Source organism: Schistocerca piceifrons, chromosome 2, assembly GCF_021461385.2.
Source record: "Schistocerca piceifrons isolate TAMUIC-IGC-003096 chromosome 2, iqSchPice1.1, whole genome shotgun sequence".
Lineage (NCBI taxonomy): Eukaryota > Metazoa > Arthropoda > Insecta > Orthoptera > Acrididae > Schistocerca > Schistocerca piceifrons.
Genome location: NC_060139.1, coordinates 692930528 through 692955232, shown reverse-complemented (window position 1 = coordinate 692955232; position 24705 = coordinate 692930528). Strand labels below are relative to the sequence as shown.

Genomic DNA, 24705 nt, shown 5'->3' with positions numbered 1-24705 from the left:
CGCCAAAATTAGTGTCCAGTCACCCATGGGCAAGACAAGAACTGAAACCGTGGGTAGCAAAGCAAAAGAGAAGTGTTTAACTCTGTTACCAGATGTTCCTTTACAAAGGAAAACCCAAGAGTATTGCCCCAATCTAATCCTCATATCATTGAAAGGATGAGTGAAACAGATACAATGGCATTGAGAAGCAGCTGAAAGCATTTAAAATTGAACAAAGCCCCTGGGCCCAATGGAATCCCAATCAGATTGTATACCCAGTTGCAGCTGAATTAGCCTCTCTGTTAATTATAATGTATCACAGATCCCTCAAAGAAAATCAGGGCCCAGTAGTTGGTAGAAAACATAGGCCACACATGTCTATGAGAAGGTTTGCAGAAGTGATTCCTAAAGCTACAGTCCAATATCCTTGACATCCATTTATTGTAGAATCTTAGAACATATTCTGAGCTCATGTGTAATGAGATATCTCAAGCAGAACAATTTTGAAAATGTGGATCATGTGACACCTAATGTGCACGATTCTCACATGACATTCTGTAAGCGATGGATCAAGGCAGCCAGGTTAGATGATATCTGAAAAGCATTTCACCCTGTACCACACCTATGCTTATTATCAATGGTATGAACAGCTGGAGCACCAGGTGAAATTTGTGATTAGATTGATGATTACTTGGTACGGAGGACACAGCAATTATCTCAGATGCAGAGTCATCGATAGATGTAGAAATAACTTTGGGTGTACCCCAGGGAACTGTGTTGAGTTCCTTGCTGTTCATGTTGTACATTAGTGACCTTGTGGACAATTTTAATAGTAACATCAGACATTTCTCAGATAAAGCAGTTATCTGTAATGAAGCACAGTCTGAACAAAGCTGCACAAATATTCAGCCAGACTTTCATAAGTTTTCAAAGTGATGCAGAGATTGGCAACTTGCTTTAAATGTTCAGAAATGTAAAATTGTGCACTTCGCAAAATGACAGAAACATAGTATACTATGAATACAATATTCCTGATTCACAGTTGGAATTGGTCAATTCATACAAATACTTGAGTGTAACACACTGTAGGAACATGAAATGGAATGATCATATAAATCCAGTGATGGGTAAAGCAGGTAGCAGACTTCAGTTTATTGGCAGAATACTAGGGATATGCAATCAGTCTACAAAGGAGATTTCTTACAAAACACTTGTGTATCCACCCTAGAATATTGCCTAAGTGTGTGGGACCCTGTTCCAAATAGGACTAACAGCAGATATTGAACATATAAGGTGAGGCTATAAAATAACATGGCTAATGCCGACAAAGAGTAAGTATGCGTGTGTGAAAGATGAATGACCAGTAGCTGTGAAGTGGGAAGCCATCTCAGTTGAATGCTGCCATCTTTGGTGTATGTAGACAAATCATTGTGCCATGGCCTTCATTGGTGTAAGATCTGTTATTTTGTTTTGCCAGAAAAATATTAAGTGTAATAACAGAGCAACAAATCGTCATAAGGTTTCTTGTGAAACTAGGAATAACTGCTACTGAAACCCATCTTTTACTAATTTTTACTAAAAGAAGTATGTGGCAAAGAATGTTTATCACATACATGAGTGTTTGAGTGGCTCAGGCATTTTCCAGAAGGCTGAGAAGACGTTATAGAAAACTCATGCCCAGGACACTCTTCAACATCATCAGAGTAGGTATTCTGATTGGATCTGACCATCAGTCAAGTATTCCGTCAATTGGTGAAACCATAGAAATTGACAATTAATGCACAAGGCAAATTTTACATAATAAATTTAATGTAAAAAAGTGTGTGAAAGACTGAACAAAAGGAAGCCCATAACAATGTTTGTACTGACACTTTGAATATCATTGAAAATGATCATAATTTCTGCTAAAGAGTGATAACATGTGATGAATCTTGGCTTTTCACTTATGATACAGAAACTAAGCTCCAATCCAGGCATTGGAAGGGCCCAAGTTCACCAAAAATGATAAGAGCTCGAATGAGCAAACTGAGATTCAAAGCATTGATGATTGTCCCCCTCCTACACTGTATTCTTGGAATTGTGTATCTTCACTGTGTCCCTGAAGGTCAAACTACTAATCAACGTTACTACCTTGAGGTTCTTGCTCAAACCCATGATAAAATGAAGAAAAAAGACCTGAATTTAGTTCTGCATTAAGACAATGCACTACATTGTCTGTTAAGAAGTTTCTAGTGGTTTACAGCATCCCAGTGTTAGACCATCCACTGTATTTGCCTAACCTAGAACTTTGTGACACTTATCTATTCTCCAAGATCAAATCTGCATTAAAAGGACCAAAATTTCAGTCCACTGAAGCAGTGAAAGAAGAAGTGGCACACGTCATCTAGAAACTCACAAAGGAAGAGTTCCAGCACTGTCTCCATCAATGAAAAATTTGCTTGGAACTTTGTGGGGATAGATGAGGGTGTATATTGAGAGTGACAATAACTAAATATGTGGATTTTTTAAATAAAAAGTTTTACAGCAATAGTCTTTGTTATTTTGTAGCCACACCTCGTATACAGAAAAGAGAAACACGAATAGCCATATGTTTGTCTGACCTGCAGGAGAGTGTCACAGATATGTTCAAAGAGTTGAACTGAACTGGCAGACTCTTCAGAGTACACAGAAACTACCCTGAGAAAGTCTACCAACAAATTTTCAAGAACCGACTTTAAATGGCGATTCTAGGAATATACTACAACCCGTAAGGATCACAAAGACAAGATAGATTAATTACAGCACACACAGAGGCATTTAAACAATCATTCCTCCTGTGCTCCATAAGTGAATGGAATGAGAAAAAGCCCTAATAACTGGTAGAATGGGACATATCAGTACCATCTGCCATGCACTTCACAGTGGTTCACATAGTATACGTGTAGATGTAGAAAAAATAATTAAAAATAAGGAGGGATAACATTGTGGAACTGCAATAATATATTTCTAAAAGTTTGACTGTCACATGTAATTTCCATTTTTCTAACGTATGTCTATTCATTTTATCTTATTCTGCATCTCACTGGTATTGATTATATAGTCAATTGTTGCTAAGATGGAAGTGACATTAATCAATAGGTTCCCAATCACCTGTTTCGCAACAGTAATTGTTTATTTAGAGGTGATTTTACAGAGACAGTTCCTTGATCATTTAACTGTTCTATTGTGTACAGATCCAAGTAGTGCTTGCTCAACTCTTATTCTAAACTTCAGCCACAGTTTCTCTACATGCTCCTGCCCAAAGCCAAATGTTTCTGTTTGATTGAATTTTCTGATTTTGAGAAAACTGAAGGGTGATCTGTTTAATTGTTAAAAACCATTAAACAGCCAATATAGCATAAAATATTTTTTTATTTAAGATAAATGGCGTCAACAGACTATGCTGTCATCTGCCGGTCTTAAAATCTTTTCTTGTAAAACACGCTCATTTTTTGCTGACCTCACACACAAGATGTCAAGTGAATAAAAATAGCACATTATAAAAGGTTTGTAATTGCTAAAATATTTTAAAATATGAAGCCAACCCCCCACTCCTCAGATACTACACACTGATCTTGCCAAAAGCTGAGAGGCACTAATTTACTGTATTGTGTTACATATTAAATCCCAATTACAAGCAAGAGTTGAATGTCAAAAATCATCAAGACTCTGGCTATGCCACCGTCATATACAGGGTGTCCCATTTATCTTGACCACCTAAATAACTGTTTGTCCAAATGCAAATTACAAAATGTTTCAAGCAAATGTTCTTTAGCCATCAGGGGGGACATCAATCAGCAAGATTGCCTTTGTTGTAGCTTTGTTTTTTACAAAGGTATGAACAGCGGTATGACTTTTTTAAATGACACCCTGTATTTTTTATTTGATAATTCATTTCGTCTCCTAAAGACCTATTCAAAAATGTATCACAGTGTACCATTCACTGAAACACAACATTATTAATTACATAACACAACATTCACGTTGACGCTCCCAGCGCTTAGTGCAGGTACTCTGGATAATGGAACACATCCGCATGGTGACGTTGACAGAGGACAAATGTAAACATAAGTAGAATGCACACCTGTCATTCTGTCAACCATCGTCAGTTGAAGTGTTGTGTGAGTAGAATGTGCACCAATGAAGAGAAAGTAGAAATGCTACTCATCTATGGGGAATGTAAGTAAGCAGAACAGTAATTGCATTACTGTTTTCTTATCTATGGGTAATTTAGTACAGTAGTTTAGTCCTTTTAAATACTGTTGTGTAGAGTAGCATACAGTAAAGGCTGTCCTTCCTATCAACTGCACCCACATAACTTTTCTTTTATTGTTGTTGCTGAAGGTAGGCGAAATGCTACGCAGGCAGTGGAGCTGTACAGAGAGCAATATCCTGACAAGAACCCACCTTCCCGACAGATGGTTTCTCATCTTGTTGTGACGCTTCAGGAAATGGGAAGTTTAAACCCCCAATAACGCAATCGTCGTAGCACTCACACAGACGAAGCTGCCGAAGTTACTGTTCTCACTTCCGTTGCTATGAATCCCCATGTGAGCACACAACAGCTTGAACCCAATATTGGCATTCCTAAAACCAGTGTACATCATTTTTTACATGTCACCAGTTCCATCCTTACCATGAACACCTACATTAAGAATTGCATGGGAATGATTTCCAGAATTGTGTACAGTTCTGTCAGTAGGCACAGCAGCAAATCCTCACCAACCCAAAAGTCTTCTCCAATGTTCTATTTACCAGTGAATGTTCCTTCTCAAACAAAGGACAGGTAAATACAAGGAACATGCATTATTGGTCCAGTGACAACCCACGTTGGCTTAGGCAGGTGGAACATCAGCATCAATGGAGAGTTAATGTCTGGTGTGGGATGCTTGGTACTACAATTATAGGCCCTTATTTCATTAATGATAGTCTAAACAGCACAGCATATGCCAACTTCCTCAGATGAATTCTTGCTCCTCTTATGGATAAAGTGCCCCTAAGAACCAGAATGCTTATGCGGTATCAACACGAAGGATGTCCAGCGCATAATGTCTTGTATGTATGTCGTGTTGTGAACCAAAGGTATCCTGCCAGATGGATTGGTTGAGGAGGAACAGTTACATGGCCTTCTAGGTCTCTTGATTTAAATCCTCTGGACTTTTTTCTTTGGGGATGCATTAAAGATGTTGTCTATCACGATATTCCAAAAACTCCAGAGGACATGCAGGAACGTATGATGCTTGCTTGTAATTCTCTTCAGCAGGCAACACCGGAAGCAGTAAATAATTCTTTCATTCAATGAGTGCTCCAGTGTATTGGTGTCCAGGGTCACCACTTTGAGCACCTTTGAATGTTCTACTCCTGGTCAATGGTACAGGAGACTCAAAGTCAATTTTGTGTTATGCTTTTACTTGGTTTTCATTTGTTTTCTGACAACTCCAGCAAGTGGACGAGTTTGTGATCCCGGGCTCAAAGTCAATGCTGTGTTATGTAATTAATAACGTTGTGTTTCAGTGAATGGTACACTGTGATATATTTTTGAATAGGTCTTTAGGAGAGGAAATGGATTACCGAATAAAAAAATGCATGTGCCATTTAAAAAAGTCATACTGCTGTTCATATCTTAAGTTACAACAAAGGCAATCATACTGATTGATGCCCCTGAGGGCTAAAGAACACTTGCCTGGAACATTTTGTAATTTGCATCTGGACAAAAAGTTATTTAGGGTGGTCAAGATAAATGGGACAGACTGTATATGTTGCACCTTGAACTACTGCATCCCCTTTGTCATGAAATAGACATAATGCATCCTGACAAATAGCAAATGAAGTACTGATATAAACTTGAGTTTAAATCGGTATTGACCAACTCCATCGCCTAGCAACAGTTGCATAACTGTGCCATGTCTACATTGGAAGAATATTACCTGATACTGGCCACGATTTTATATCGGGATTTAACATTGAGAGTTCACTATGTTATACATAGGCTGCCGCACATACTACAGCATTTGCATATGTGCATATAGGGGGGGGGGGGGGGGGGGGCTTCGCCCCCTAGATTCCACACATTGATCTTGCCAATGCCGAGAGGTGCTAGTTTACTATATTATGATACATATTAAGTCCCAATTACAAGCAAGAAACATAGCCTGTTGCACAAGGTGCATTATGATTTTAAATATTTTGGCCATGACAAACCTATTATAATGTGCTATTTTTATCATCTTGACATTTTGTATGTGAAGTCAGCATAAAATAAACATAGAATGAGATTTTCACTCTGCAGTGGAGTGTGTGCTGATATGAAACTTCCTGGCAGATTAAAACTGTGTGCCGGACCAAGACTCAAACTTGGGAGCTTTGCCTTTCGCGGGCAAGTGCTCTACCAACTAAGCTACCCAAGCACGACTCATGCCCCATCCTCACAGCTTTACTTCTGCCACTACCTCGTCTCCTACCTTCCGAACTTTACAGAAGCTCTCCTGCTCCTGCAGGAAGTTTCTTAAAATAAACATGTTTTACAACAAAGAATTTAAGACCTGAAGATGGCAGCATAGTCTCTTGAAATGGGTTATGTTAAATACAAAATATTTTATTCAATTTTGGCTGTTCCTCTTTGGGATATTACACTACTGGCTCTTTATCTAGTTTACTGTAAATGTAAAATCAAACAATGGAATATCTGGGGTTGAATAATGACAATACAATGAAAAATATAGATTGCTTCTAACCATACAGTGGAGACGTTGAGTCACAGATAGCTACAACAAAAAGACTGCTGAACAAGTGAGCTTTCGGCCAGAAGGCCAGAAGCAGACAACACACACACATTCACACAAGCATGACTCACCGATGCCTTGAGGATCAGAGGCATTGGGCACATGTGTGTGAGTTGTGCTCGCACACATGTACAGTGCCTATTATATATTTTAGATGAAGGCCTTTTGGCCAAAAGCTCACTTGTTTAGCTGTCTTTTTGTAGTATGTGTGTGTGAGCAGGGTGTATACGTCCCAGCACAACCAGGAAATCTGGAAGAAAACTGGGAATTTTTTCATCCAGGAGAAAATCAGGAAAAAACCCAGGAATTTTTTGGAGTTCTGGACATTTTTAATTGTTTTATTTTTCAGTTAAATTTTTGTAATTTTGACTGGTAAGAACTGATACAGTAACAAAGAATATAACTGTATCCCACTACTGATGAATAATACTGCAACAATAAAACAAATGAGAGAAAAAAAAATAAAACTTAAATTGTAAAGGAAATGTGCCATTTACAAAAACAAGACACAGTGCACACATGAGCATATGCCAACAGCAAAATGTGTCAAAGACTGTAGGATGAAGACTATACAATACTTCATAAGAACAAACTGCTTCCAATGAGCATGATGTCACAACTTTACATTAGGTTTGTCTGAGCAGCTGCCAGCGGGCTCATGCACAGTTGAGTCGCATATGAGCAGTACCATTTCACACTTCTGGCTGCTGTTAGCTGTATTGGCAGTAGCAACAAGCAACCAGATGCTACCCGTAAAAATTTTTCTGGCGCGCCCTAGCTGCCATATTGGCACTTTCGCAGAGCTGTCTGAGTTGTAGTGGGAAGGGGGAGTAGTCTCAACATGATCTGTGTTTAAGTTCAGTGATTTTACTGTCATCTTCATTTACATCTCTCACTCCAAAGGAAAAAGAAATGGATTTCTGTGACCGTGAACTATCAAGTGAATTGAAATATATTCACATAATTATGGAAGGTTAAAATATGTTATTAACTTCAGATTTCAGGTTTTATTTTATGTCTTCATTTTTGGCAGTCAAGCATGAATCGCCTTGCAAAACAGTGAAGTTATTCCCATCAGTTTGCTAAAGAAATTTGGATTTTATTAATCTTTTTCACTGAGGCAGTCAATTTATTTGAAACAAAGTGCTTCATTCCACACTATTGGCTAGTTTCAACTGTTCGCTGAATTTCAATGCACATTTTCATCTTCTGGCATGTGTGGCATTATGCCATGATGAAGAACCAAACATGAGGTAATACAGTACTGGTACTCCAAGAAAATTTACATCCCAAAAATCTCACTGAAAAGCTTAATATCAGGCTGGGACCCACGTCATTGTGAATCTGGTCATACGAATGTGCACTTTAAACCGAATTATGCATTTAAGTATGGTTTACAAAATACCGATGCTCTTGAAGTATCTTCTGATTTCCTGTTTTTTTATGACATAATGTAAGATTATCTGATCAAAAGTATCCAGACACCCCCCCAAAAAAAATACATTTTTCATATTAGGTGCATTGTGCTGCCACCTATTGCCAGGTACTCCATATAAGAGACCTTGGTAGTCATTAGCCATCGGGAGAGAGCAGAATGGGGTGCTCTGCAGAATTCATGGACTTCAAACATGGTCAGGTGATTGGGTGTCACTTGCATAATACATCTGTAAGTGAGATTTCCACACTCCTAAACATCCCTAAGTCCACTGTTTCCAATGTGATAAAGAAGTTGAAATGTGAAGGGACATGTACAGTACAAAAGCGTACAGGCTGACCCCGTCTGTTGACTGACAGAGACCGCTGACAGTTGAAGAGGGTCGTAATGTGTAATAGGCAGACATCTATCCAGACCATCACACAGGAATTCCAAACAGCATCAGGATCCACTTCAAGTACTATGACAGTTAGGCGGAAGGTAAGATAACTTGGATTTCATGGTTGAGCATCAGCTCATAAGCCACACATCATGCTGGTAAATACCAGACAATGCCTCACATAAACACTGGATGATTGAACAGTGGAAAAATGGTGTGTGGAGTGATGAATCATGGTACACAATGAGGCGATCCGATAGCAGGATGTGGGTATGGCGAATGTCCAGTGAACATCATCTGCCAGTGTGCATAGTGCCAACACTAAAATTCGGAGGCGGTGGTGTTATGGTGTGGTCGCGTTTTTCGTGGAGGGGGGCTTGCACCCCTTGTTGTTTTGCATGGCACTATCACAGCACAGGTGTACACTGATGTTTGAAGCACCTTCTTGCTTCTCACTGTCGAAGAGCATTTCGGGGATGGTGATTGCATCTTTCAACATGACCGAGCACCTATTCACAATGCATGGCCTGTGGCGAAGTGGTTACATGACAATAAAATCCTTGTAATGGACTTGCCTGCACAGAGTCCTGACCTGAAGCTTATAGAACTCCTTTGGGATGTTTTGGAACACTGACTTAGTGCCAGGCTTCACCAGCTGACATTAATACCTCTCTGCAGTGGAGCACTCTGTGAAGAATGGGCTGCAGTTCCCCAAGAAACTTTCCAGCACCTGATTGAACGTATGCCTGCAAGAGTGGAAGCTGTCATCAAGGCTAAGGTTGGGCCAACACCATGTGGAATTCCAAAATTATTGATGGAGGGCCCACGAACTTGTAAGTCATTTTCAGCCAGGTGTCTGGTACTTTTGATCACATAGTGTATGTTCGAACATATGGGCTACCTATGTCATCATAGCCACACATGCGCAGTAACTTCTGTTTTCTGGTGCTCACTGACAATTGCTGAAACAAAAGTATCTTTAACAGACTGCAGGAAAATATTGTGAATGGAGGTTTGAAAACCGTTACTTTCAAAGTAAATTTCCTTTTATGCTAGATGGAAAGATGAACTATGTTACATGTGTGCATGTTTGATGAAGTTTTTAAATCACAGAGCTTTTGGCTTCCATGTAAAACTTAATACTTTGAGCTCCAGCCATTAAGAAGAATTTCAAGCCCAGAAGACCAGACATTTATGTCATTATTTAAAATTTTACTGGCACTTTTGTGTGATGGATCTTAAAGTGTAACACACACATGAAAAAGACCAATATCATATGTGAAAGCTTAGCTTCTCTTGTAGCTCATTAATCTTTGCGACAAATATTATATGTGAAAGCTTAGTTTTTCTTGTAGCTATGCTATGTACCAGATGGTTATAATTAAACTTTCCCTATCGAACATGTTATAACACAGATACTAACTACCTTATGAGTACCAAATGTGGTAGCATTAATGTCAAGGACATGGGGAAGAGAAATAGTGCACAATCAATTTAGTTGAAACGCTTTTAATGTGCTGCTATGCTACATCATACCATTGCCTACTGGTACAGTTACTGCTACAAAAGGGGCTCAGCAAGGTGCCTGTCAGTGTCCAGAAGAGTCTGAAAGCGCAGTATTGCATTCTGCACAGCAAAACGAAGCATGTCCGTAGGTATGCTGACTACCTCTCTTGATATGCTGTGCTTCAGATTGGCACATGTGTGAATGTTTCCCTGGTAAACGCTGTCTTTCAGGTAGCCCCACAACCAGAAATCACAGCGAGTGAGATCAAGTGATTGTACTGGAAAGTATTTGGAAATGATGGGCTGATAATTCAATTGCTTCCAGATGTGTTTCGGAGAAGCAGCTGATGTCACGAGCGATGTGCGGTGGGGGGCCACATCTTGCATGAAAACAGTAGAGTTCAATGTGTCTCTCTCCTGTAGGGCAGGTACGTCATGCTGGCGAAGCATATTGCAGTACTGTTGTCAAGTCACACTGCATGTCTTTGGTCCTTGAGTGCCAGCCTGTTCAAAAACGAATGGGCCAATGATGAATGTAGCCATGAAGCCACACCATATGGTGACACATTCACCATATGGAGGAACTTCATGCACAGTGACTCGAGGTGAAGATCCCCACACTCAGCAGTTCTGTGTGTTCACCTCACCATCAGAGAGAAATGAGCTTCGTCTGTCCATTGGGTGATCCAAGGCCAGCCCTTGTCATCTGGAATCCTTGCGAGAAAGTGGTAGCGAAGTCAACACGTCATTGTACATCCTGTAGTGTATGCTGCTGTACGGTATGGATCTTGCACAGATACCAATTGAGAATGGTTTGAAACACCTTCCTTACAGTGAAATGAAATGAAATGTCGTGTGGCTAGGGCCTCCTGTCGGGTAGACCGTTCGCCTGGTGCAAGTCTTTCGATTTGACGCCACTTCGGCGACTTGCGCGTCGATGGGGATGAAATGATGATGATTAGGACAACACAACACCCAGTCCCTGAGCGGAGAAAATCTCCTACCCAGCTGGGAATCGAACCCGGACCCTTAGGATTGACAGTCTGTCGCGCTGACCACTCAGCTACCGGGGGCGGACTTCCTTACAGTGGACCATGGGATGTTCAACTGTCCTGACACAGCAAGCGCACTGCCTGATGATCGGGTATTTCATGCAGTGTTATCTACCATAGCAACAGCGATTTTATCAACCACCTGTGATGCAAACAATTGTCAGCCTATTCCCACAATGATGCCCAGTTCTCCAGTTGGTTTGAGCTTATTTAGCATGCTCTGCACAGCATATGGAGAAAGTGGACCCTTCAATAATTCCTTCAGCCGGTGATATTCTCAAAGTGCAGCTGCAGCATTACTGTTGTTTTGACAATAGAGCTCCTTTTGTCCAAGCTCATGTTGACACGACAACAAGTGCACTGGGACTGGTCAGGTGTGTGAGGCTATGAATCACGAAGACTGACCACTGCACCTGGTGGCCATAGCTGGAATTGGCAGTGGCACTGTGACACATGGAAATCGTACACCTCTTACTCTGGACATTAATGCTACCAAATTTTAGTACTCATACTGTAATTAGTTTCCTGTTATAACGTGTTCAATAGTGAAAGTTTAATTATAACCATCTGGTATATTAAATTTAAACCATTACCCTTTCCTATTTTTCCATTTGCTTTACTAAGCAGTGGTGTTGCTACTGGCTAACTACATCACATGTCGTATGCTCTGAATATCTGCTGTCACTGCCTGGTGGGATCACATGACATGAGCTGTGATTGGCTTACAAAAGCACGTCACAATCTTGATTTCAGTGCTTTGGAAACTACCATGCTGTTTTATGATGGAATTCGAATTTATACTTTTCATAATATGAAAATATGCAGCGTATCATAATGCGTAAATATGCAGGGCACATGTTGCTGCACATCAAAGGTCTTTCCAAAACTTTCTTTTTTTTTTTTTGGTGTGTTTCGTTTTCTAAAGTATCGGGTAGTTCTACACCTGTGTATAAAAACTGAACCACTCAAAAGATTGACACATTTTTTGGTTCCGGGGGAAAGTATCCAATCACTTAATCAGAAAAATTGTACTTTCACCTGGAAAATCTGAAAAAAACCAGGATTTTTTTTTTCTTGTCCATGTATACACCCTGGTGAGTTAACATCTCCACTGCATGTTGAGTAGAAATCTATCTTTTTCATAGTATTTACTCAACATGTAAATCTTTCTATTCGTTTTAGTTGATAATTGTACTTTGGTTGTCATCCTTGCTGCAACTGCCCCATTGTCACTGAAACCAGTTCAGCATAGACATCCTCAAAGTGGACAAATGTATTTGTTGCTATTAGAACATATACATTTCATTCATAAGTTGTCTTCCAAATTACTATTGAAGATGGTTTTTAGATAAGGCATTTAGTATTGTTTTGCAGAACTTCTTGTCATGCTCAGCACTCACAAAACTGATAGGTGATGTGTAATGCACCATGAGAACACCATAGCTATAAATAAAGTTTGTAAAAACAAGCAAAATCTAGAATAGTTTTTAGCAGAAAGTGCTGTGTATCTTAGTCAGGGCTCATTTTGGGTCCCACTGGACCAATAGGAATGATGAACTGTGGTTTCTGTATCTGTGAAGTATATATTTTTAATGTATCTATTTACTTCTACATGATACGTGAAGGTAACATTTAATATAATATTATCATAGTAAATTAAGCATGCTACTACTTGATATTTGTACAGTTATCTGAACATCATAATAAGCATTAAAGAAGACACTGTGATTAGTTGACACAGTTGACTTTCATTAGCTCACTTCACATAGCATGGAAAAACTTCTGTCTAGATATGTGAGTAGTTAAATGACTTCCCACATTGTGTGTCCATTCTCAGTAGCAAAAATTATTGGTCCACTGAACTGGTTATGTAGAAATTTGTCAAGACAGTTAAATTGCAGAGGCAAGACCTGTCTTGACTTGACCCCAAGTCATTTTGAGTCTCCTGATCAGCCCCATTGTTGTTTTCAGGTGAGTATCCACACTTGTCGATGTACTGGTTGGCTGGATAAGTACTTTTGTCTCAGTTACACTTTACTCAAACAGAAAGAGTTCAATAGTCCATTAACCTAATTCTGAACCTCTGCAGTTTGTTTCATATGGCATAGAACTCTCATAAGGAACTAGCACCCCCCCCTCCCCCCCCATATAATACCAAGGTCTTCCACTGTCCACCCCTTAGAAAAAATTCCTTCATTTTAAAATTGTCATAATGGCAGCATCAACCCACAAGTCACTGAGAACGGATGACGTATTGATAGCACCATATAAGCATATTGGCATATAATGGGAGAAAGGCATAGCGAAATTTACTATGGGCTTATAGTTGTATAGAACATACCAATGGTATTTGTGGAAGATGTGACTGTCTTGAAACCAAAACAGGCACACACTGTCAATATAAGAGACTACAAGCTGGTCATGCTACTAAATATTGACGTTAGTATCTAAAAGCACCTAGTGAATGACAGACTTAAAGATGAGCACATCATCTCCTGGGGTTCTATCAATGTAGTGGGAGAGCAGATCAGTTCATTAAGGCATTCCATTTGGTTGTAGAGAATTTCTTGACATGACTTGGGAATAACAGCTAATAGCAGATATTACATTTTTAGACTATGAGAATGCCTAGGGCAGAATCTAATAAAACTATGCAATAGTAACCACAAACACAATGAGTTTTTGTCAGCCTTTTGTAGAAACTTTAGATTGATGCATCTAACCCGTAACAGGTGAAAGTAAATCATATCTTATGCAAAGAAGTTGTGATGGTCAAAATAAATAATGTGACAGACTTAAAAGGCATTCTGAAGGATCATCCAAGATTATAAGCAAAATAATGGGTTACAACTAAATAAAAAAGAGAGTAGTAGCATTGATCAGGAATCCAACTACATCACCACACAGTGCTTGTATCATGTAACCAAACAGAAGCAGATAGTGTTAAAAACCAATCCACATCCAGAAGGCATGTGGTTAATCTACTGGAATCATATAGATGATTCAGTTTGGCTAGTAAATAGGTAAAACAACTATTCAGAAAGGATTGATTACTACTTATCATATAGAGCAGGCGTTGAGTTATAGATGGCCACAATAAAAAGAATGATAGAAATATTTCAGTTTATGGACAAAGTTCTTTCTCAGAAGTGGAGGAAACACACATACTTATACACAAGCACTACTCACACATACATGGCCACTGTCTCCAGGCACTAAGGGCAGACTGCAACTGCATCTGACAGGAGCAACAATACAGATGGACGGGTAGTGGGGAAAAGGAAGAGGTGTAGGATGGGGAGGGGAAGGGATAGCAAGGTAGGGTTGGGTGGGGGAAGATGCTAGTGCTGCCTGTGGAAGCATAGAGGGACATGGTTGGGATGGGATAGGGCAGCAAGGTCTGGCAAAGGCCTAGATGGGAAAGGAAGGTGGAGGGAGTAAGGGAGAGGAGAGAAGTTGGTGAAGAGTTGTGTCAGTGGGATAGAAGGCATGTATGTACTGGATTGGGAGCAGGGCAGGAGAGGTCAGGGTGGAGGAGGCTTGAGGCTGGGGTGGATTATAGGAATGAAGGATACATCATTGTGAAAATTACCACCTGTGCAGTTCAGAACAGTTAGTGTTAGTGGGAAGAATCCAAATGGTACAGGCTGTCAAGCAGTCAGTAAAGTGAAGCACATGTCTCGGGCAGTGCATTCAAATGCTGAAGTATTTCATTGTGCCTGTATATGACCCAATGCCTTCTCTGTGTGGTGAATAGCAACCCACCCTTTCCATATTTTTGTTATTCCATTCCGGACTTCTCATTATTTGAATAGGAAAAACAAATTGAGGTCAGTGGATACAGAGTGTGTGTTTCATTAATGGGTGCGTCTTTACAAAATTGCAGCATGTTGCAGCAATCTGTGGTCCATCCTTCTCTTTGCAACTGCTTCAACTGTATGGACACGCAATATCTATAATGCATACTTTGTAATGATAGCAACATCACTAAAAAGGGGGGCCTGGGCTTATATGACCTTGAAGCCCAAACAAAGCAATCTTTCTTCTTAAAATGCACAAAATTTTCATGGTAACAAAATGTTGTATCGTGCAGCAGTTGCTACTCATGTTTCAGCTGCAGAGTGTGTCTCCTTCGGTGATGTGCCACAATTACCCATATTTGACTTAAGTTACTTCATATAGACCAATTCATATATTTATCACAAGGTAGCAGCTGCTCTTCCAACAAACCTGTGAATAATCAAACATCCAGCAAAAAATTGACAGAATGTCTGGAGAAATATACGAAGAAGAGGAGCTTCAAATTTCCTTTGGTCATGAACCCATGTTGCTGACAGTTCTGAATGATTGCCTCAGTGGCATACTTATTTATCTGTGAAGAACAATGTCTGATGTGGAATTGGCCGAGGAAAAAGTGACACGCATTACCAGAGTCATCGGCCATAGTACCGATAGACATCCCTTTGATATCACATCAGCAACGTTTTCCCATAGTGAAAAATTATCTGAATAGGTTAAACTTTTTAGCATAACTTTAAAGGAATATGGTATAACATGGTACAGAGACATACTCTATCCCAAAAACAAAACTGAGTGCTATAGATTACCAATAACCTTAATTCAAACTAATAGCTGTTAGACATTTAGAGTGTTCTGGTTGTTCAGCTGTCTGACCTTGGGGTCTATGTCATTTAGTGTGAGAGTATATCAACATATGATTTTTGGGCAAGGGTTATTAACAATGTAAAGCATTGTCATTCAAGTTTGTAATACTGCACATCAGACCAGACTGGGACAGAACGTATACGTAGCAAAAATCAGTTTCAACTTAATTGTGATGTAAGCAGTCACAGTACAAAACACAAAGATTATTTTTTGTAGACTTTGCTTCCTTGTCCAGGGTTCAGAATGGGGTTACTTACCCTGGTGGTAAGATATTCAACAAACTTTCACTAACTTTAAAAATGCAGCTTGCCTCATTGCAGTAGTATTAGCCTACCTTTTCAACAGTTCATTCACAACATGAGTCGTTCCTTCCTGCTTAAAGATAGTGAAATACAAGCCACAGTTCAAAAAGGGTAGGAAGAAGATGTAGCCAATTATAGAGCTATTGCTTTTCTATATGTATTTCCAAAGGTATTAGATAAAAGGTTGCTTGAAAAGTGGAACATATTATTGACAGACCAACATGGTTTCTGGAAAAGTTGATCATCAGAAAAAGGAGTACTTGAATTTCTGAGCAAAGTGCTCCAAAACTTTGATAGTGGAGAAAAAGTAACTGGCATATGTAGTGATCTGTCCAAGGCTTTTGACATCAGAGACCATATCCTATTGCTGCAGAAGCTTGATAGTATTACTATCAGTGGTAGACATATCAACTGGCTTAGATAATATCTTACTGGGTGCAAGCAAGTATTAGAAATACAATTTCATGAAGATAAAGCAACCACACACTTCTGATTACAAAGAAATAAAGTGTGGCATACCAAGCTCAGTATTGGATCTAATCCTATTTTTGACATACATAAACAACTAAGCATCAACCAAACAGTGTCATATCACTATCTAGTTTACAGATGACAGCAGAAATATTACAGACAACACTATCTGAGACATTAACTAGTGTTGTAAACAGGTTCAGCTAAAACAAGCTAATATTAAGTAAAAGTAAAACAATATCATTAAATTTTCATAATGTCAAGAGAAACAGTGAGGAGGGTATAAAAATTCAGATATCAGGCACAGATATTGCACCTGCAGATAATATAAAACTTCTGGGTATCTGGCTCCAAGATAATCTTAAATGGGTTACTCACATTGATAGCACATTTAAGAGACTAATTATTATGTGCTGTTTAAGGAGAGTGCTTGAGAACTGTTGCCATAAGTATTGACTAATGTCTGTATACTATGTTAATATACTCACTTCTGAAGTGTGGGCTCACTTACTGGCGTAACTTGCCACCCTGCCTAAAACTCTTCAGGATGCAAAAAGGACAGTGAGAATCATGGCAGAAATAAAAAGGAACACACACTGCAGACCCCTTTAAAAGAACGAGGATTTGTCCTCTTTCATGTATTTACCTCATTTACCTGTGAACGACTTAGTTGAATATATGAGTCCCACAAAATCTATTCTGTTTGTCGATGTCACCAGCATATTGTTCTCTGGATCCAGTCCAGAAACATTGCAGTCTACAGCAGAAAGTTCTATGAAAAGACTTTCTGAGTGGTTCACAAAAAGACAAACTCATTATAAATACTGAAAAAACTATGTGTGTCAATTTTCATTTAATTCCTCCAACTAATCAAATGTCTGTTAATGCACAATTAAAAAATGATCCCCTAGAAAATGTGTCACATAATTTTTGGGTCCATGGGTTCAGCAATACATAAAGTGGGACACATGTAAATAACTTGTCTAGAAAACTATTGTCTGTGTGCTATGGCCTAAGAATTTTAAAGGCTACAACAAATAAAACAACAGTACTGCAGGCATACTATGCACAGTTCCACTCACTAGTCCGATATGGGATCGTTTTCTGGGGATACTCAACTCACAGTGTAAAGGTTTTTAGAATGCAAAAAAGAGCTCTAAGAATAATTTGTGGCTTTAAAAAGATGGAGTCCTGTAAAACCCATTTTACTGATCTTGGTGTTCTAAATGTTCCAAGTTTATTCATTTGTGAAACTATCTTGTTCACTAGGGACTACCTCCTGAAAACAGCAAACTGTTACAGAACAAAAATGTACACATCTGTAGTACCAGAGGGAAATCAAATACACGTCAAAAATATCACAGAACAACTACCTATCAGAGGAGCATAATTAACATTGATGTAATACTACACAATAAGGTACCAGAGGAAATTAAAAATGCTACTCATCCAATATATAAAGCTAAACTAAAGGCATTTCTAATAGACACTGTTTCTATTCTGTCAGAGAATTTCTGAATACGTAACAAAATTAATTGTAATAGGTACCTATTTTTAATTTGCCTACAATTTTGCTAATACTATGTATTATTGTAATAGGCTGCCAAAAGAAATTAAAGTACTAAATGATCTAAAAAAATTAAAGCAAAATTAAAAGAATAGCTATTAGAACATTGTTTCTATAGTCTTGAAGAGTTCCTCCAAAATCTTTGAGAACCTAACGAAGTGAAGTGTATAACCCACATTCTTTATCAGTTACCAAAATATTGTGTAAATATGACTACCTAGTTGCAGATATAGAGACTGTAGTCATTAGTATTAGTTTATTCATATTTTCAGTTATAATTTTCTAGTTGTAATGGTATAATTATAAATCAGAACTGAAAAAAGATTTAGTGGACCAAATTAAAAATTTAAATATAAATAACACAAGGCAAGAAATTGGGAATCCCTTCCAATTCAAAAGAGAATTAAAAACATACTCAGTAGCCACTTTTCTCTACAAATGATCTAAATATTTAAATTCAGTGATTGAAAATATGTATAAGCTATATGGCAAGTAACAATGTTTGTTAAAAAGCTGTATGATCTGTAACAATGTACTATGAACAGAACACAGTATTTATAGATGTGAGGATATTTTATTTGAAAAATATCATTGTAACCAAGTATATGCTAAGCTGCTAATAGCAAATAAATGTGAGCTATATAATAAAACTGAGAAGGCAGCACCTTTTTTACTAAGTTACTTAATTAAATTTAGATGCCTTGGGGGTAAACAGCATTAGGCACTATAATGATGTCTTATTGTTAATTAAGTATACGGATTATATTCCTGTGATGTCTTTGCCTCATATTAATGTATGCTTTGACTTGTTCCACATCTGTGAATGTCCCCCTCCTTTGTTGGACTGATAGAAAAAAACAAATAAATGAAACACTTAAACTTACCTGCAATATGTAAAATATGATTTAATAAATTACGATCACAAGAATGAATATCTTAAAACGTTCAAAAATACAAACAGTTTAATTGAATGATTTAATATTTCCATCAATTTAAAAATAGTGTACAATCATGTGCATATAATCTGAAATAGTTTTCTCAGTTAAAAATTGCTAACGGTTATTTTTCCATCAAAACATTGAACAGAGGAAGGAGGAGGAAATGGACGGGGAGAGAAGAGCGAGGAGGAGACAGGCAGTGAGAGGTGTAGAAGAGGCGAACTGAGAGAGGGAGAAGAGGAGATGTACACAGTGATATGGACAGAGAGAGGTGGTAGAGGAGATGAAAACAGGTTGGGGGAGGAGATGGAGAGAGAGAGAGGAGAGAGAGAGAGAGAGAGAGAGAGAGAGAGAGAGAGAGAGAGAGAGAGATTTTGGGGGGGGGGGGGGGAGCCAGACTGTGAACAGCAGGGCACTATGGGAGGGGCAACAGGGTAGGTTAAGGAGGAGGCTGGGGCAGAGAGGGGGAGGGATAGCAGGGTAGGGTTGGGGGAGGTAAAGTGCTGTTGGTAGTGTGCAGGTATGAGGTGGAGAGTGTGACAGCTGCAGTTTGGAGGTTAAACAGTGGGCGGGGGAGAGATGGGGGGGAGGGGTTAGCAGAAAAGGAGAGAAGTAAAAAGACTAAGTGCATTGGTGGAGTAGAGGGCTATGTAGTCCTGGAATGGGAACAAGGAAGTTGTTGTTGGGCCAGGTCGAGACTGGGAGGGTTATGGGAGCATAGGATATGCTGCGCAGTTCAGAAAAGCAGGTGTTGGTGGGAAGGATCCAGGTGGCACAGGCTGTGAAGCGGTCATTGAAATGAAGGATGCCATGTTGGGTGGTATGATCAGCAACAGGGATATCTAGATTGTTATGAATGATTTTGACAACTGCTTTTAACTATGTTATGTGAGTCTTAAATATGTTTAGATTCAACCCATTTAGATGAGACCAAGTTTCTAAGCCCTTGAGGGTCAATGATTCAGGATTTGTTTCTGTATCTTGATTATATCCCAACACACTAAGAATTGTCTGCAAGAAGAACTGATGGGTGGCTGTTTTCGATGATAGTTCATTCTATAGAACAGAAATTGAACTAGGAACCATGTGGGACACCATGAAACTTTGTTTTCCGATCAGAATAATAATTTAAAATAATGATAACTCTTGATTTCCTGCTCCATAAATATGTTAAAGTCATTGTGGGGCACTGCCTCTTACTCCATACTTGCTGAGTATGTAGATAACCAAGGCATGTTTTAAAGAATGAAAAGCCTTTTTGAGATCACAGAAAATTCTTGTCACCCGTTTTCTCAGCAAAACAGCATAATGCATATCTTGTTTTTCCCCTTGTTGAAAACCAGCTTATTGTTTGAAATAATCTGGAATATTTTGCAATAAAGTTTTGGATCCTGTAACAGCAACTTCATCAAATATTGTAGATATGACTGCAGGATCGAGATAGGATGGTAATTTATTACAGCCTGTCTTGATTTTTATTTGAAAAGCTATTTAACTTCAGCACACTTCAATACCTCTGGAAAGCAGCCCCCTTCAAAACATTGATTACTAGTAATTACTTGAAATAGTGAGTGTGCAGTTGTGTTGTGTACTGCTCTATGCTCTAATATGTTTAGGATGTACACCACTTTTTTTATGCTAAGTCTGCATCTGAAAATTTTGGAACATATTCACAATTTTCATCAAGGCCAAAGGGATTTTTTTTGTTATGGTAATCTGTTGCTTGGACATCAGATTTTGCTACATTTATAATTAATTCATTGAATACAATTACATTGATTATTAGCCTAGAAGTCATAATGAGGCTTATGGGCATCCAAATTACATTCCTTGTGTCACTGATGATTATCTCTTTGCTGCTGCTTCAAAGCAACTTTTGTTCCTGTGTGAATACAAACACATTCAGAATGCCTGATACACGCACCTCTTGCCCTTTCTCCTGAATTTAAAGTGGTGTTGAAGTTTTCATGAGATTAGTGTGCCACCTGTGTAATAATATGGAATGTTAATTTTTAGTTAGGGAGGATGACATTTTTACTGTAGCAAGGAGTCACCTATAATGAAGAATTGACTGTTTTACTATGACATTTTTTTCATGTTTGGTATACATTACTCTGATCAACTTACATTTTTTAGTGGTTTTGTACACTTCAGTTTCTTTTGGTTCTATAATGCTAATTGAATGGTTTTGTGATTGATAATTTGTATCGCACTTTGCATTTTTGAGTTTATATTCAATTACAACCATAATTTTTTCCTCACAAGGACAGTATTTCTAATGTTTCAATGGAAACTACCTCTACATTAATTTAATTTTGGTTTCCAATCACTATGTTCTCCAAAACTTGAAACGTATTTGATTTTGTATTTCAGATGAATCATCTAAATCATCAAAGACAGTTAGCACAAAAATATAATTAATACCAACTGTCTACCATTTAGTACAAAATTACAGTGCTGTTTCTGTCTTCAGTAGTGGCAGCTGTTCTTTTTTTCTCTTTCAACTGAAAAAAAAAAAACTGTTGAAAAGAGTAGAAATTTGCGATTTTAATATAACCCACATGTTAAAAAATTTGGTTCAGTTATTTAATTACCAGTTATCAATCACTGTCAATTTTTTTGTAAATTTCAGTATTTTGTACAATATAGCCTTGAATATCTTAAGAATTATTTTTAGCCATCCCCTCACCCATTTTAAAGTAACTCGTGCCCATGTTATAACTCTGTACAGTTCTTCAGTAGGTCATGTAATATAAGCAACTGTTTCTGTGTATCTAGTGAAGAAGCAGTCAATTCCTGTGGTGCCATGGACATCTGAGCAGAAAAGTCTGATGCTGTATCAACCATTTATTCAGCTACTTCATACATTGGGTTTTCATTTGCCTCTTGATTCTGGAAAAATATTTGCACGTGTTCCTGAGTTTTGGACTGCTGATGTTGTTTTCAGTATAGCACAAAAACTGGGGCCAATTGATAAATGTAAGTAGCAAATTCCACTTTATTCAATGTAAATATGGTGTGTATATAATCAACATCACACATTTGCAGTTTTTGACATAGAACTGTGGAGCATTAAAACTGTCATGTTTAAAAACACCATAATTAAAACTACAGCAAGAGATAACAAACTTTTATTTAAAATTTCTGCCCATAACAGTAGACACAAACTATATGAAATATGATTTGTTAATTACAGATTTTTGCCTGCTTTGCATAACATAGATTGAAAAGAGCATAAGTTGGTATGGTTATTTGCTTTTATTTATGCAAACATCACAAAGAATCATACATGTGCTCCACTTCTTTTATGCAGCTATTCTACATGGAAATATGTACATCATATCAGAAATCACAACTTGAGCATTGTCATATGGAATCCTTGAGATGAAGGTATAGTTTAGCAAAGCTAAAAGTCATGTGACTGCATGACATTAAGGGATTGTAAACAAAACAGAAAGAGAGAAGAAAATATCATAGCCTCAGGAACCTTGCACCTTTTGTTAGCTCTTCATTCATACTCTGCAAACTACTGAAAAGTGCATCACAGAATGTATTTCCCATAGTGCCATATATATAGAGCTTTCTTCTCATACCATTCCCATATGGAAGAGCAGGTAGAATGACTGCTTAAATGTCTTTGAACCTACTCTCATAGTGCCATATATATAGAGCTTTCTTCTCATACCATTCCCATATGGAAGAGCAGGTAGAATGACTGCTTAAATGTCTTTGAACCTACTCTAATTTGTCTTCATAGTCCCTGCGAGAATGATATGTAGGGAGTTGTAGTATTTTTCTAGATTCCTCATTTAATATTGGTTCTTGAAGCATTGTAAGTAGGCTTTTTTGGAATAGTTGCTGTGTATCTTCAAATATCTCCTTGTTCTGTTTTTCATCATTTCCATGATGCTCTTCCATGGGTCACATAAAAAAATGGCACTTTGTGCTACCCTTGTTTGTGCAGGTTCAATAGACCATGTTTTCCCTACTTGGTATGAGTCTCACAGTCCTGAACACTATTCATGAAGAGTCAAACAAGTTTTTGCAAGCACCTGCCTTCATAGATTGTCCTTTCCCATTATCGTACCAATGGACCCAAGTCTGCCACTTGCTCTACCTATGACTGACCCCATGTTATCATTACACCCTATTTATGTAAGTTGACTGATTCCAGTTGTGACTCACTGATATTGCAGTCATAGCATACCAAATTTTTGCATTTTGTAACATGCACATTTTTGTGTTTCTGAACGTATTTTTGCATTTCTGAACATTTAAATAGGTTGCCAATCTTTGCACTACTTTTAAATCTTATTTACATCTGCAGGACTACTGTGCAATTCACACCTAAGTGCTTATCAGAGAGTTCATAGAACTACTTTCATACTATTTCTTGCCCATTCCACACCTGAATAGCACCTAAATCTTTCTGTGTGTGCTCTGATTTCTCACATTTAATCATGATGATAATTAATAACTTCTCCCTATATAGATTGAAGTCAACAACAAGTTTTGACATTCAGAAGGGGGAGTCGGTAATTTTAATCTCATGAAAAGATCTTGCTGCAGCAAAAGTGCCTCTGTTGTAATGATTGCCCAACTTTGAGGCTCTCTCCCGTATTTTTTGATAATACAAAAAGAGGTGGCCTTCTTTGAACTTTTTTGATGTCCTCCATCATTCCTACCTGATAAGGATAAAACATCACATAGCAGTGCTCCATAAGAGGACAAGTGTAATGTGAGCAGACTCTTTAGCAGATCTGTTGCATTCTATAAGTGTTCTGCCAATAAAACAGTCACTGATTTACTTCTCCCACATTTCTTATATGATGGTTTCAAGTGAAGTTGCTCATAATTATGACCCCTTGGTATTTAGGTGATTTTGCAGCCTTTACATTTGTGTGTTTTGTTTAGTACTCACCTGACGGCCCTCACACATTTAATGTTGGCACTTTTCACACCATGCAGATATCTTGTCTAAATCATTTTGTAATTCAGTGGGATCTTATGATGATTTCAGTAGATAGTATATGACATCGTCTGCGAGCCATCTAAGAGTGCTGCTCAGATGGTCCCCTAAATTGTTCATATAGATTGAGAACAGCAGAGGGTCTATAACTTCTCCTTGTGGAATGCCAGGTATCATTTCTGTTTTACTTGATGACTTTCTGTCAGTTACTAAAAACTGTGACCTTTCTGACACAATTCATGAATGCAGTCATACAGCTGACACAGTACTCCATTAGCATGCAATGTGAGTACAATTTAATTGGAGGAACACTGGCAAAAGACTTCCTTAAACTGAAATTTGGAATCAGCTTCAGACCTCTGTCAGTAACACTCACTGCTTTATGTAAATAAAGAGCCAATTGTGTTACACAAGAACAGCATGAAGAATCCATTTTGATTATGTGTTAAAGATTCTTTCTAATTTTTTAAAGAAATTTAATCATTATTAAGGATACAGGGTACTTATGAATGGTGAAAAAATCAAAATTTTTTCATGGCTTTATTAAATTCTATAGTCTTTCCTGATTACATTGATATATACATTATAGGGTTTCAAATGAAAAATGACCTATGTATACCAAATTTTAAAGTTATGGTCATG

The 24705-nt window shown here is 38.1% G+C and overlaps 1 protein-coding gene across 2 annotated transcripts in view; it reads left to right on the top strand.

Moving 5' to 3' along the window:
- LOC124775108 (protein timeless) overlaps positions 1-24705 on the top strand; it is a 384357-nt gene that overhangs the window by 341557 nt on the left and 18095 nt on the right. For both annotated transcript variants that reach the window (XM_047249934.1, XM_047249936.1), the window contains one exon: positions 21873-22073. In XM_047249934.1, the coding sequence (XP_047105890.1) occupies positions 21873-22073 (201 nt within the window). The remainder of the gene's footprint in view (positions 1-21872; positions 22074-24705) is intronic.